General features: G+C 37.9%; 1 protein-coding gene across 2 annotated transcripts in view; it reads right to left on the bottom strand.

The window, feature by feature from the left end:
* The window catches only part of DNAH7 (dynein axonemal heavy chain 7), a 349,153-nt gene that overhangs the window by 179,513 nt on the left and 155,679 nt on the right, over positions 1–13,961 (bottom strand). For both annotated transcript variants that reach the window (XM_054477799.2, XM_054477800.2), the window contains exon 25: positions 2,590–2,758. In XM_054477799.2, coding sequence (XP_054333774.1) covers positions 2,590–2,758 — 169 coding nt within the window. The remainder of the gene's footprint in view (positions 1–2,589; positions 2,759–13,961) is intronic.

The following is a 13,961-nucleotide window of genomic DNA, read 5'->3' on the forward strand; positions in this document are numbered from 1 at the left end:
CTGGTTTGCGGTCCTAACCCACAGCTACCTCACAGATATGTGCCATTTGATCATAAGGAAAAACTGGAAAATCAAGCATGAGTAGTTTCATCTGAATTCAGATTTACTTTTAAAAACATCAAACAATTCAACAAATATGTACTGAACATACATTTATAGATTGTGTGTGTGCATGCAAGCACACACATGCATGTGTTACATCGAGTACACTGTATGTGCCAACCGTAACTCATAGCACTTTGTATGCATATTTTACGCAAGGACACTAAGGCTATACCATATGAGATGTTAAATAATTAGCACAAAGCCACACAGATTATTGCAGTTGACCTTGGATTTTTACACATTTCATTCTTCTGAACCACACTAGATTGTACACAAACTCTATGCACGTCAAAGAATAGTACATTCTCATTAGCTGGAGAAGACCCTATAAATGACTTTGACCTCTAATGCATGACGACAAATCACAGAGAACAGAATGCTTTGGAAGTCATATTCAAGCAGTTATATAAATTTTGAGATTCTTGATAATAAAAATCATGTCTAATTTTCTACCCCCCATTATTCAGCACAATCCCTACACAAAGAAGCTATTTACAAATACTAATAAGCAGATTTAATACTATTAAGTTTATGACTCTAAATAAAAGAATGAAGATGGTCATTACATAGATTCCAAAACTGAGCAATATATACCAGACATTTCTTTAGACATTTAATAATGTAATGGCTATTCAAATTGCATGTAGAATTTTTTAGTTTTGTTATTTTTTCTTTTATTTATATATTTTTATTTGTACAAATTTATGGAGTATGTGTGCAATTTTGTTACATGCATAGGTTGCATAGTGGCTGAGTCACTATGCAATTTGGTATCCCTTACTTGAATAACATACACTGGTATCATACCATTTTGGTATCCATACCATTTCATGGTATCCATCACCTGCAGAACATACATTGCCCCTATTAAGTAATCTCTCATCACACCCCTCTCCCACCTTTGCACCCTTCCATTTCTATCATTCTACTCTCTACAGCTGTGTGTACAGATTTCTTAGCACCCATTTATGAGTGAGAACATGGGATATTTGACTTTCTGTGCCTGGCTTGTTTCATTTAAGATAATGACCTCTAGTTCCATCCATGTTGCCACAAAAGACATGATTTCACTCTTTTTTATGGCTGAATAGTATTTCATTGTATAGATATACCCCATTTTCTTTATCCATTTCTCCACTGATGGACACTTAGGTTGATTCCATATCTTTGCTATTGGGAATAGTGCTCATTTCAACAAGGTTGTAAATCATTACAGAGAATGAATTAAAATGTTAATTGGTCATTTAAATGTTTTCATATTTTATTAATTATAATTTTGAGCTTTTAAAAGTTCTAATTCTAATTGTTCCAGTATCACAAATAGAGAGTAATTAAACTCCAGATTGGTCAGATTCCAGCCAGGAACAGTTTACTGCATGGGTTAGGGTTGGTATATTCTATTTTGCTAGTTTATCTTTTTTAATGTTAACTTTTTCTGGAGAAAATTTGGAAACATAAACATTCCAGAATCTTTAAAATTTGCTTTGCATGTACATGGACACGAAGAAAAGAACAATGGACACTGGGGCCTATTTGAGGGTGGAGGGTGGGAGGAGAGTGAGGATTGAAAAACTACCTATTGGCTATTATGTTGATTATCTGGGTGACAAAATTATCTGTACACCAGATAAACTCTCGCAACACACAATCTACCCATGTAACAAACCTGCACCTGTACCCCTGGAACCTAAAATAAAAATTGGAAATAAAAATAAAATGTGCTTTGAAAAATTACAGAAAAACATAAATAAATATAAAATTTCAAATGGATCATTTTGTGTTCAGTTGTGTCACCTAACATTTTAAGGAATAACAGGCTATAGCCACAAGCTGCTAAAATGATCAGATGTTTATAGGTTTATAGGCAGGGACTTGGTATCTCTAATTCTACCTTTTGAAGCTCATGGACCGACAAGAATAAGAATCTAACTTAGAATAAAAAAAAGTAATACACTGATTTGATCTTTAGAAATTATTAAATTATCACATGTAACCTGAAAATATGTACGTCTATAATGTATAAATAAAAATAAATTTTTAAAAATAAAAACAAATAATAAACTTAAGATTTCAAGTTCACTGAAATGATTGATTAGAATATGTCTAGAAAAGTAAATTACTGACTCAAAATAACTTCTCAATAGCAAGACCTGCAGGTTAAAGATGTCTTTAGAATCCCACGACCTTTACACGACACAATCGTTCTCAAACTCTTATCTGCTCCAATGTATTTAAGGGACACCACTTAATCCAACCAGTAATAATGACTTGTTACAGTAGGCACTGGAGAGGGAAGTAGAGATTCTCTGCAAATAGGGTTTTGCTATAACCTTATTTCCTTTAAGAATTATTGAGATAGTGCTTCCATTTTTACTTTTACTTAAGCTACAGTAAATCTTTTACTTGTATTCAATTATGTTGCATCATAAATAACCATCTCTGATCAGTTATCCTGTTGTAAAGAAATGAGGAATTAATTCAAACCTTAAAGAATTTTCCCAAAGCCAAATAATCCAACCCATCGGAGCAGTTGAAAACAACACATTGTTTGGCTACAGCTTTTGCCAAATCTTTGGTAGTTTCAGTCTTCCCAGTGCCAGCTGGACCCTCAGGTGCTCCTCCAAGGTGCAAATGAAGGGCTCCAAATAAAGTTCTGAAATATATGAAGTAGACATTCTTTGTAGAATAATGTGATTTTTTCCACTCACATGCCAAGAAGAGAAAAAGGTTAAATTGAGAACCAAACCTCCAACTTCCTCTTTGATAATTTCTTTCTTCCCAGTAACCTCTGAAAATCTCTGATAGTTCATTACTTTTTCTGTTATTATATTTTATTTCTGAATAGCTATATATATGCCACATTGAGAACAAATTCACTTTTGAAATTTAATGTTGATTTCTGGCCAATATGAAGAATTCAGCTGACCTTGAATCCCCTAATTCCCCAACTATAAGGATATGGAAATGTTACAGAAAAGAAAACAAATAATTTAAAATACATGGCCATTTTTGAAAGAATGAAAAGAAAATTACCAATGAAGAGGGAATGCAAAGCCAGGGAATTAGACACTAAAAGATTGTTTCGGGATCAGTATATAAATAAATGAGTATATTTATGCTCAGATAGAAACAGAAAATAAAACCTCAGAAGTGAGCAACGTGGGGAGCTGGAATGGATACACCTATATATATCCAGAAGTCTTGAAAGGCTGTCTTGTCTCTAAATGGAAACTAAAATCACTCCAGCAACCTACTGGAGAGAGACAAAGAAGAGTCAATTATGGAAGAGACAAGGAAGCCTACCCTTCATGCGGGGCCTGATGAAAAGCTTGCATCATTCGTGCAGGGAAAAAGAGGTCCAAATTTCTACTAGTCATGGGCACATTAATCCAAAATGATAAATCAACATTTTGTTCTGAAACAGAAAAAACTCTAGAGTCCTCCTCAGAGATAAATATGAAACTACTCTTTATGGACACCTCCACAGGTGACAACAAGCAAGACTGCATGGGGAAACAATCACTACTAAAATGAGCTCACAGTTCAAACAGGAGAGAGAGATCAGAGTTAGGAGTCAGACTTGCTGAGGCAAAAGCAGATGGACAAAGAGTGTTATTATATAAATGGCGTCCTACTCTCTATAGTATCCTGGTGGTCTATTAAATGAGATTTTAAATATAAAGCAATAGACACCAAAAAATTGTGAGAGAAAAACAGAAGCCAATTTTAGAAATGAGACAATTTGAAAGTCTAGCAATAAAAATATAATTTAAAAACTCAGTGAACAAGTTAAATAGCAGAATAAACATAAGGACACAGAAAATTATGCACTGAAAATTACTCAAAGAGATACAGAGACTGAATGTAAGAAAAGTTAAGAGACATAGAAGGAAGAAAATGGGGAAGAAGCAAAATTTAAACAGCAATGGCTGATAATTTTTCAGAATTCAAGAAAAACATGAATGGAAAAAGGCCCAAATAGGATAAATAAAAACTAATCTACATCTAGTAACTTTACAGTGAACATCAACAATAAAGAGAAATCTTAAAAACTATAACAGAGAAAAGAAAATTACCTACAAAAGAATAAGAACAACAGGGACTTACCAGCAGTAGCAATGGATGCCAGGAGTTTTAAGGGCTAAGGGAAAATTACTGTTCATCTACACTTCCATACCTAGCTAATCTGTCATTTAATAATTGAGCAAAGACACACAAGGAAGCATTTTTAGACAAAGACTGATAGAGCTCATTACTTGCAGAGCCTTCCTGGAACGATTACTAGAAGACATTGCCTAGTAAGGGGAAGAAAATTCAACCAAAAGTAAGGCAAAGCAAGAAGCACTGGTGAGTAAAGAAAATGATAAAAATTTTTGGTAATCCTGTATATTAATAGTAAAAAATATGTAACACTCTATTTAATAGGGTTCTTTCTTGGAATTTTGACTAAAGCCCCAAGCTGAGAACAATAAATACCAGCTCATCTTATCTTATAGATGATGAAGTTGGTTTGGAACATTAGCTATCATCAGGGCATATAAAAATTAGATAAGAAGACTGTAAGTGAGTGATCAGGAGTGAGGACTTCTTTGGAAAGAATCATTGGTGGGTTGTGTTTTTTACCTCTCTCTGTATGGTGGAAGAAAGAGCAGCACTTTTCCCTCTCCCAAGCTAACTGAGGGGCCTTTGAGACTGCTCAGAAAGCTTGACACACCCTCTGCCCTCTGGATTTTCTAGAGCACAGAAACTGAGTGCTGACTCACAACCGAAAACATTTCAAGCTGAGAAGATGCCTGGAGCTTCTCCTGATGGCAGAATGGGAGAAAAAAACAGAGAGATGTGTTCCCACTGCTGGCAAAACAAATGTGTGTCTATCACCTGGCCAGGTCCAGATCCCGAGAGCCAGATTTGAGTCACACTGAATGGGACCCTATGCAGAAGGCCATCTGAAACAGGAGAAAATCCCCAAAAGAGGGTCTGTGTGTGGTGAGCCTCAGAGGCTGAAGCAAAAGCCACCTGCGGCCAGCCCAAGAAGGCATTTTCCACAGGTGGGAGAATTCAGTCACTGGACGGGCTTTAAGGAACCCGCATAAACATCCCTTGGAAGATCTGGCACATCTGGGCTTATGCCATCACCAAGACATCACTATACAGCCAAGAGATAGTTGTCATACCAGACACTTGTCACATATAAACCTACTTCTTTCTGTTTTCTCCCCTTCAACCTCCAATACTGGGGGAAGCAAAAGATAAGCTATTGAGGGATGAAATCAAGGATAGGGATAAAAATAGCTAAAAATTGACCACATCTGTTTTCCAAATTCAGGCTCTCAGCCTGAGGCAGGCTTGAGCTGAGGGAGAAGGAAGCTTTAAATTGGATGGGAGCTATTATTAATTTTGATATTAGATGTAAGTGGACTTTTATTATTTTAAAAAATGACACTTATAATTAATATTTTAGAGTGACCAGAAAAGCTAGGGAATCTACCCTAGATTTCATTCAGGAATGAGAAAAATTTATTTAATAGAGCAACTTTAAAAAACAGTAATAAGAAAGAATAAAATTGCTTTCTGCTTGCATCCTAAAACTGGTTTATTCAATAAACTAGTTAAAATGACTAATTTTCTGGAAAGAAATTTAAAAACAAAGTTTAATTTAGTATTTGGAATATAAGAGATAGGAACCTGGAGTTAAAATAGTTAAAGACATTTTATTACTCAGAAAGAGAATAGAGATATTTATTAACTTTAGGCTTTATTAAGCAAAATAGGCATTCTTTTACTAAATGTAAGATAACCTTTAAGAGAATAGAAACAGCATCTATATCATAGCCCATATCATATCCCATGTTATATCCATATCAAATGAGATAAATGAATAAAGAAAACTCAATCGCTTAAAAGATAGGACATGAGAAAAACAAAGCAAAATAAAATGTTAAACTTGGAGCATATAAAGCACAAAATAAGATGATTTAAATAAGTCCAAATAGTTTATGAATCACATTAAATGTAAATGTGTTATACTTGCTAGTCAAAGAATACAGAGCCAGCCCCTCTTCATTTTCATATAAAGCACAAAATAAGATTATTTAAATGAGTCTAAATAGTTTATGAATCACATTAAATGTAAGGGTGTTATACTTGCTAGTCAAAGAATACAGAGCCAGCCCCTCTTCATTTTCATTTGGCTAAATCTTCTTATCCTTCAATATTAGATCTCCTAATATAAGATCTCCATCCAGATGTTTTTGTTGTTGTTTTTTGTTTTTGTTTTGAGACGGAGTCTCGCTCTGTCATCCAGGCTGGAGTGCAGTGGCACAATCTTGGCTCACTGAAACCCTCCGCCTCCCGGGTTCAAGCGATTCTCCTGCCTCAGCCTCCTGAGTAGCTGGGATTACAGGTGCCCACCACCATGCCCAGCAAGTTTTTGTATTTTTAGTAGAAACGGGGTTTCACCACGTTGGTCAGGCTGGTCTCAATCTCCTGACCTCGTGATCTGCCCACCTTGGCTTCTCAAAGTGCTGAGATTACAGGCGTGAGCCACCGTGCCCAGCCCCAGATCTTTTATTAACAATTTCCTTCTCAGAGCATTCCCCCATGAACTTCCATTCCCCTCTGGATTAATATATCTGTAGCACCTAATGTTTACCTCTAATATTTCACTCAGTACACTGTATTGTAATTGTTTTTTAAACTGCCTTTCCCATCTGACAGAAAAATGTTTAAATACAGAAACTCTATATCTTTTCTCTATCAAGAACACTACTAAAGTATGTGATATATAGCAGCTAATCAAAAATGCTTCTTGGATTGATAGATGAAATTTAAGAATTATTTTTTCTCACAGTTACTTGGTAGATATACACATGTAATGTTAACTGTAAAGGGATTCCTATATTGTAAAATCTATAAAGACTTCAACTGGGTACAGGGTACAGCTGTAAGCAATTGCACTAGTGTTAGATTCTGTATAGGTTCTTCAAGTAATTGGGCCTGCCCCTGTGCCATACAATTGGCATGATATCAAAGAAGATTCCAGTACAACTGCATTGTTCTTGGCCTTAATTCTGAACCACTTGCCCTGATTCATTTGATGCTCCATAAATAATAGTCCTACCAGGCCAATAAGGAAGACTCATACATTAAGCACTATCCTCTATCTGAAAAACATCACTTTATTTATTTTATTTATTTTTTGAGACAGAGCCTTGCTCTGTCACCCAGGCTGGAGTGCGGTGGTGAAATCTTGGCTCACTGCAACCTCTGCCTCCTGAGCTCAAGTGATTCTCCTGTCTCAGCCACCCAAATAGGTGGGATTACAGGCATGCACCACCATGCCCTACTAATTTTTGTATTTTTAGTAGAGACAGGGTTTCACTATGTTGGCTAGGTTGGTCTCAAACTCCTAACCTCAGGTGATCCGCCTGCCTCGGTCTCCCAAAGTGCTGGGATTCCAGGCATAAGCCACCATACCTGGCCAAAACATTTACAATTCTAATCACTCTCTAGGAAACAATAAAATTTAAAACTGCTTTTCAGTTTGTGGATATTCAATACATTTTATTAAATGTCTGCTTTATGCCAGGAAACGAGTTGGTGCTGGTGGGAGAGAGAAAAATAAGGCACAATCTTTGTCCATGAAAAGACTACAGTAAAGAATATCAGATATATCAAATATATTTTCAATCCATTATGATGAGTGCTATGACAGAAGAAGATACATGGTGTGATGAGAATCACTGAGGAGAGATTCGTAATGTAGGGAATGTCAGAGAGAAAGGCTACCTGTAAAAGGTGATGTTCCAAAGGATTAAGTAGGAGTTAGTTGTATTTATTGAGGAACAAAAGAAAGGGAGAGAACTTGCCAGGGAAACAAGAGACTGTGTGCACAGGTAGTGAGTGAAGAAGTAGAATGGTATGCATAAGAAAGAGTTTGGTGTTACTGGAATACTGAGTCCAATAGACAGATTATATTGCACCTCATATACTATATCAGAACTTAAAAAATCGGGAAGATATTTAAGTAGCTAATAGGATGGTGCTATTAGAGCCAACGAGAAGAAAAGAGTGTTGAGCAGAATCTTTCTATCCTTCCTCTCTTATTGACTATATCAGCCATATGAAGGAAACTTATATCAAAACTTCTAATTTCTCACTCCATCCATATTGCACTCAGGAGGTCAAATCCTGACATAAATGGGACCCTGTTTAAGTAGTGGTTGGAGTCACTGTGTGGCTCTCATTCCCCATCTGCAACTGGATGAATTAGATCCACTATTCTTTCTCTTGGATTCAGTTCTTCAGCCATATGGAAAGCACGCATGCTTAGCTTCAAGGAGCAGGAAATAATTAGTCATCTTTAAGCTAGGCTACATTCTTCAATCCAGATTATACATGAGAGCTCCGAATTGAGGATCAGATAATTGCTCAGCCACTTATAAACGAATAGTTTATTTTCCATTACTTTAGCTCTTTAGGTGCCCTGAAAGGAAGAAAAATGTAGATTCCAAATTCCTAACACATATTTAAGAAACATTTCTAAAATAAAATCAGATCTTTGACAAAGGAGCAAGTGCAATTTTATGGAGAACAGATAGTCTTTTCAACAAATGGTGGTGAAACAACTGGAAAAAGTGAATCTAGACACAAAATTAATTCAAAATGGATCACAGACTTAAATGTAAAACTTAAAACTATACAACTTCTATAAGACATCATCAAAGAAAATCTAGGTGATGCTGGGTTTGATGATGATGACTTTTTAGATACGATGCCAAAAAGCATGATGCATGAAAGAAAACTTGAAAAATTGGACTCATAAAGGTAAAAATTATCTGTGAAAGACACTATTTCTTTTCTTTTCTTTTTTTTGAGACGAGGTCTCACTCTGTCACCCTGGCTGGAGTGTGGTTGTTACTTACAGTAGGTAGTTAGTCAGACATAAGTAGGGCAAGAGAGGGCTCCTCCCACACCCCCACCCCGCCCCACCAGGAATATCAGGCCACCGTCAGGTGATGGTCAGGCAGTTGTTAACGGTCTCTCTAAAATAATAATTGGCCATAGTCAGCTCCAGGGAAAGGCAGACTCACAATAAACAGAAACACCTGGCTGGGCACAGTGTCCCACACCTGTAATTCCAGCACTTTGGGAGGCTGAGGTGGGCGGATCATTTGGGGCCAGGAGTTTGAGACCAGCCTGGCCAAAATGCTGAAAACCCATCTCTACTAAAAATGCAAAATTACAATACAAACCTACAAAAACTAGCTGAGCATGGTGGTGCCTGTAGTCCTAGCTACTCGGGAGGCTGAGGCAGGAGAGCCGTTTGAAGCCTGGAGACGGAGTTTGCAGTGAGTCAAGATTGCGTCGGCCGGGCGTGGTGGCTCACGCCTGTAATCCCAGCACTTTGGGAGGCAGAGGCAGGCAGACCACGAGGTCAGGAGATCGAGACCATCCTGGCTAACACGGTGAAACCCCACCTGTACTAAACAAAATACAAAAAATTAGCTGGGCGTAGTGGTGGGCACCTGTAGTCCCAGCTACTCAGGAGGCTGAGGCAGGAGAATGGTGTGAACCCGGGAGGCAGAGCTTGCAGTGAGCTGCGATCGTGCCACTGCACTCCAGCCTGGGCAACAGAGCGAGACTCCATCTCAAAAAAAAAAAAAAAGATTGCGCCACTGCACTCCAGTCTGGGTGACAAAGTGAGACTCCATCTCAAAAAAAAAAAAAGAAACATCTGAAGCTGGTGATCAGCAGCTTCCCAATAAGATCTCAGGAGTTGGGCAAGCAGGCTCACAAATGCACACTAAGAGAGGCAAATGGCGGAGTTTGACAGGTATATGATCTCCTAGGGACATTCAGCTGGTAAGGGAAACATACCTCAAGTGAGCATGGGTACAACTCCAGTAAACACACTGCACATGCTCCCCTCCCAAGTGCTGGCAGGCCACTGCACAGGTGGACAACCCACCCTAAGGAAAGAATCACAGGAGAAAGAACACAAGACCACAGAAGCACGTCAAGTCAAAAGGTCAAACTGTGCACCTGTCTTTCAAGTTGTCCACTTGGTCCTCTTCCAAGTGTACTTCCCTTCCTTTTCTTTCTGCTTTAGAGCTTTTTAATAAACTTTTACTCCTGTTCTAAAACTTGCCTCAGTCTCTCCTTCTGCCTTACGCTCTTCTGTCAAATTCTTTCTTCTGAGGAGGCAAGAATTGAGGTTGCTTCAGACCTACATGGATTTGCCACCAGTAACATGGTGGCTTTATCGTGGCTCACTACAGCCTCAACTCCTGGGCTCAAGTGATCCTCCTGCCTCAGCCTTCAATGTAGCTAGGACTAAAGGTGTGCACCACCATGCTTGGCCATTTTTTGTTTGTTTGTTTGTTTTAAATTTTTTTGTAGAGATGGGAGTTTTGCTATGTTGCCCAGGCTGGTCTTGAATTCTTGGTGTCAAGTGATCCTCCTCCCTTGACCTCCCAAAGTGCTGGAATTATAGGTGTGAGCCACTGCACTCAGTCAAAAGATAGTATTTAGACAATACAAACACAAGCTACATACTGGAAGGAAATATTTGCAGAAACACGTATCAGAGGACTTGTATTCAAAATATACAAAGAACACTTAAAACTTAACAAAAGAAAAATAAACAACCCAATTACAAAATGAACAAAAGATCTGAACAAACACCTCACCAAAAGAGATATCCATATAAAAATAAGCATATGAAAAGATGCTCAACATCATATATCATTAGGGAATTGCAAAATAAAGCAAAATGAGATGCCACTACACATCTATTAGAATGACTAAAATCAAAAGCATTGACAACACCAAATGCTGGCAAGATGTGGAACAATAGAAACTCTCATTCATTGCTGGTGGCAATGCAAATGGAGTTCCAAAGTACAGCCACTTTGGGAAACCATCTAGCAGTTTCTCACAAAGCTAAACATAGGCTTAGTGCACGATCCAGCAATCATGCTCCTAGTTATTTACCTAAATGAGTTTAAAACGTATGTCCAACCAAAAACCTGCACAAGAATATTTGCAGCAGCTTTATTTATAATCACTGAAACTTGGAAGCAACCAAGATGTCCTTCAACAGGTGAATGGATAAATTGTGTTACACCCATATAATAGAGTATTATTCGTCAATAAAAATAAATGTGTTATCAAGCTGCAAAAAGACATGGAGGAACCTTAAATGCATATTGCTAAGTGAAAAGAGACAGTACATATAATTTCACATACTATATGACACTTTGGAATATATATATATGACGAAAATAGTCAGTGGTCGACAGGTTCTGCGGGAGAGGAGGAGGAAATTATATGTGGAGCACGGGGGCATTTTTAGGGCAGTAAAATTATTCTTTAGTGGTAGATATATGACATTATGCATTTGTCAAAACCCACAGAACTCTGCAACACAGTGGACCCTGATATAAATTGTATAAATTGTGGACTTTAGTTAACAGGCATGTATCAATATTGGTTTATCAATTATAATAAATGTACCACACTAATGAAAGATTTTGGGCCAGGCGCAGTGGTTCAAGCCTGTAATCCCAGCACTCTGGGAGCCTGAGGCAGGCAGATCACGAGGTCAGGAGATCAAGACCATCCTGGCCAACATGGTGAAACTCCGTCTCTACTAAAAAATACAAAAATTAGCTGGGTGTGGTGGCGCATGCCTGTAATCCCAGCTACTCGGGAGGCTGAGGCAGGAGAATCACTTGAACCAGGTAGTCGGAGGTTGCAGTGAGCTGAGATCACGCAGCCTGGCAACAGAGTGAGGCTTTGTCTTAAAAAAAAAAAAAAAAAAAAAATGTTAATGGGAGAAACTGGGTGGGATAGAGGGAGGTTAGGAATTCTCTGTACTTTCTGCATAATTTTTCTGTAAATCTAAAATTACTCTTTAAAAAGTCTTTCTTTTTTAAACAGAGTCTTGCTCTGTCACCCAGGCTGGCGTGCAGTGGCACAATCTCAGCTCACTGCAGCCTCTACCTCCTGAGTTCAAGTGATTCTTTTACCTCAACCTCCTGAGTAGCTGGACTACAGGCGCACAACACCCCACCCAGCTAATTTGAATATTTTTAGTAGAGATGGGTTTTCGCCATGTTGGCCAGACTGGTCTCAAATTCCTGGGCTCAAATGATCCATCCACCTCATCCTCCCAAAGTGCTGGGATCTCAGGCATGAGCCACCATACCAGGCCAAAAAGTTTACTTTTTTAAAGGAAGAGAAATAAATAAATACATTTAATTCAATTAAATCAGTAGGGCTTACTGTGTGCCTACATGTGGAGAACTGAGAAAGAGTTGAGGACAAAGCTAGGTATTTATAGAGATGACTGGGTTGATAAATAGCCACTGCCATTTCCTGAGATGGGACTAGGGGAGGCTGAGTGAATTTGGGAGGTAAAATGGTATATTTGCTTTTAGAAGAAATGTAAATGTAAGTATCTATGAGATACCAAATGGAAATATCAAGTAGGCTTGCGTATAGCAAGCTGATAGGAGAGACCTTGGCCAGAGGTACAGATATGGGGTCTTCAAGATGTAGGCCATTAAAGCATGGGACTGGATGAGAACATTCAGAAAACCACAAGGCATGAGACAAATCACTACATGAAAACAGAACTCTCGAAAACTCAGTGTTTCTAGCCCATTCTCATGGATCAATATTGTGATAATGACCATACTGCCAAAAGCAATCTACAGATTCAATGCAATTCCCATATCAAAATGCCATGGTCATACTTCACAGAACTAGAAAAAAAATCCTAAAATTCATATGGAAGCAAAAAAGAGCCTGCCTAGCCAAAGCAAAACTAAGCAAAAAGAACTAATCTGGAGGTATCACATTACCCAACTTCAAACTACACTATAAGGCCACAGTTACCAAAACAGCATGGTACTAGTATAAAAATAGGCACATAGGCACATAGACCAATGGAACAGAACAGAGAACCCAGAAATAAAGCCAAATACTTTCAGCCAACTGATCTTCAACAAAGCCAACAAAAACATAAAGTGGGGAAAGGACACACTATTCAACAAATGTGCTGGGATAACTGAACTGGCAAGCCATATGTGGAAGAATGAAACTGGATGGTCAGCTCTCACCTTATATAAAAATCAACTCAAGATGGATCAAAGACTTAAATCTAAGACCTGAAACCATAAAAATTCTATAAGATAACATTGGAAAAATCCTTCTAGACATTGGCTTAGGCAAAGAGTTCATGACCAGGGACCCAAAAGCAAATGCAACAAAAACAAAGATAAATAGATGGGACATAACTAAACTACAAAGCTTCTGCACAGCAAAAGAAATAATCAGCAGAGTAAACAGACAACCCACAGAGAGGAGAAAATATTTGCAAACTATGCATCTGACAAAGAACTAATATCCAGAATTTACGAGGAACTCAAATCTGCAAGAAAAAAACAACTAATCCTACAAAAAGTGGGTTAAGGACATGAATAGGCAATTCTCAAAAGAAGATATACAAATGGCTAACAAACATATGAAAAAATGCTCAATGTCACTAATGATCAAAGAAATGCAAATCAAAACCACAATGTGATACCACTTTATTCCTGCAAGAATGGTCATAATTTTAAAATTAAAAAAATACATGTTGGTGTGGATGTGGTGAAAGTGGAACACTTTTACATCACTGGTAGGAATGTAAACTACTACAACCACTATGGAAAACAATGTGGAGATTCCTTAAAGAACTAAAAGTAGATCTACCATTTGATCAAGCAATCCCATTCCTGGGTATCTACCCAGAGGAAAAGAAGTCATTGTATGGAAAAGACACTTGCACCCAAATGTTTATAGCAGCA

This window comes from Pongo pygmaeus, chromosome 11, assembly GCF_028885625.2.
Source record: "Pongo pygmaeus isolate AG05252 chromosome 11, NHGRI_mPonPyg2-v2.0_pri, whole genome shotgun sequence".
NCBI lineage: Eukaryota > Metazoa > Chordata > Mammalia > Primates > Hominidae > Pongo > Pongo pygmaeus.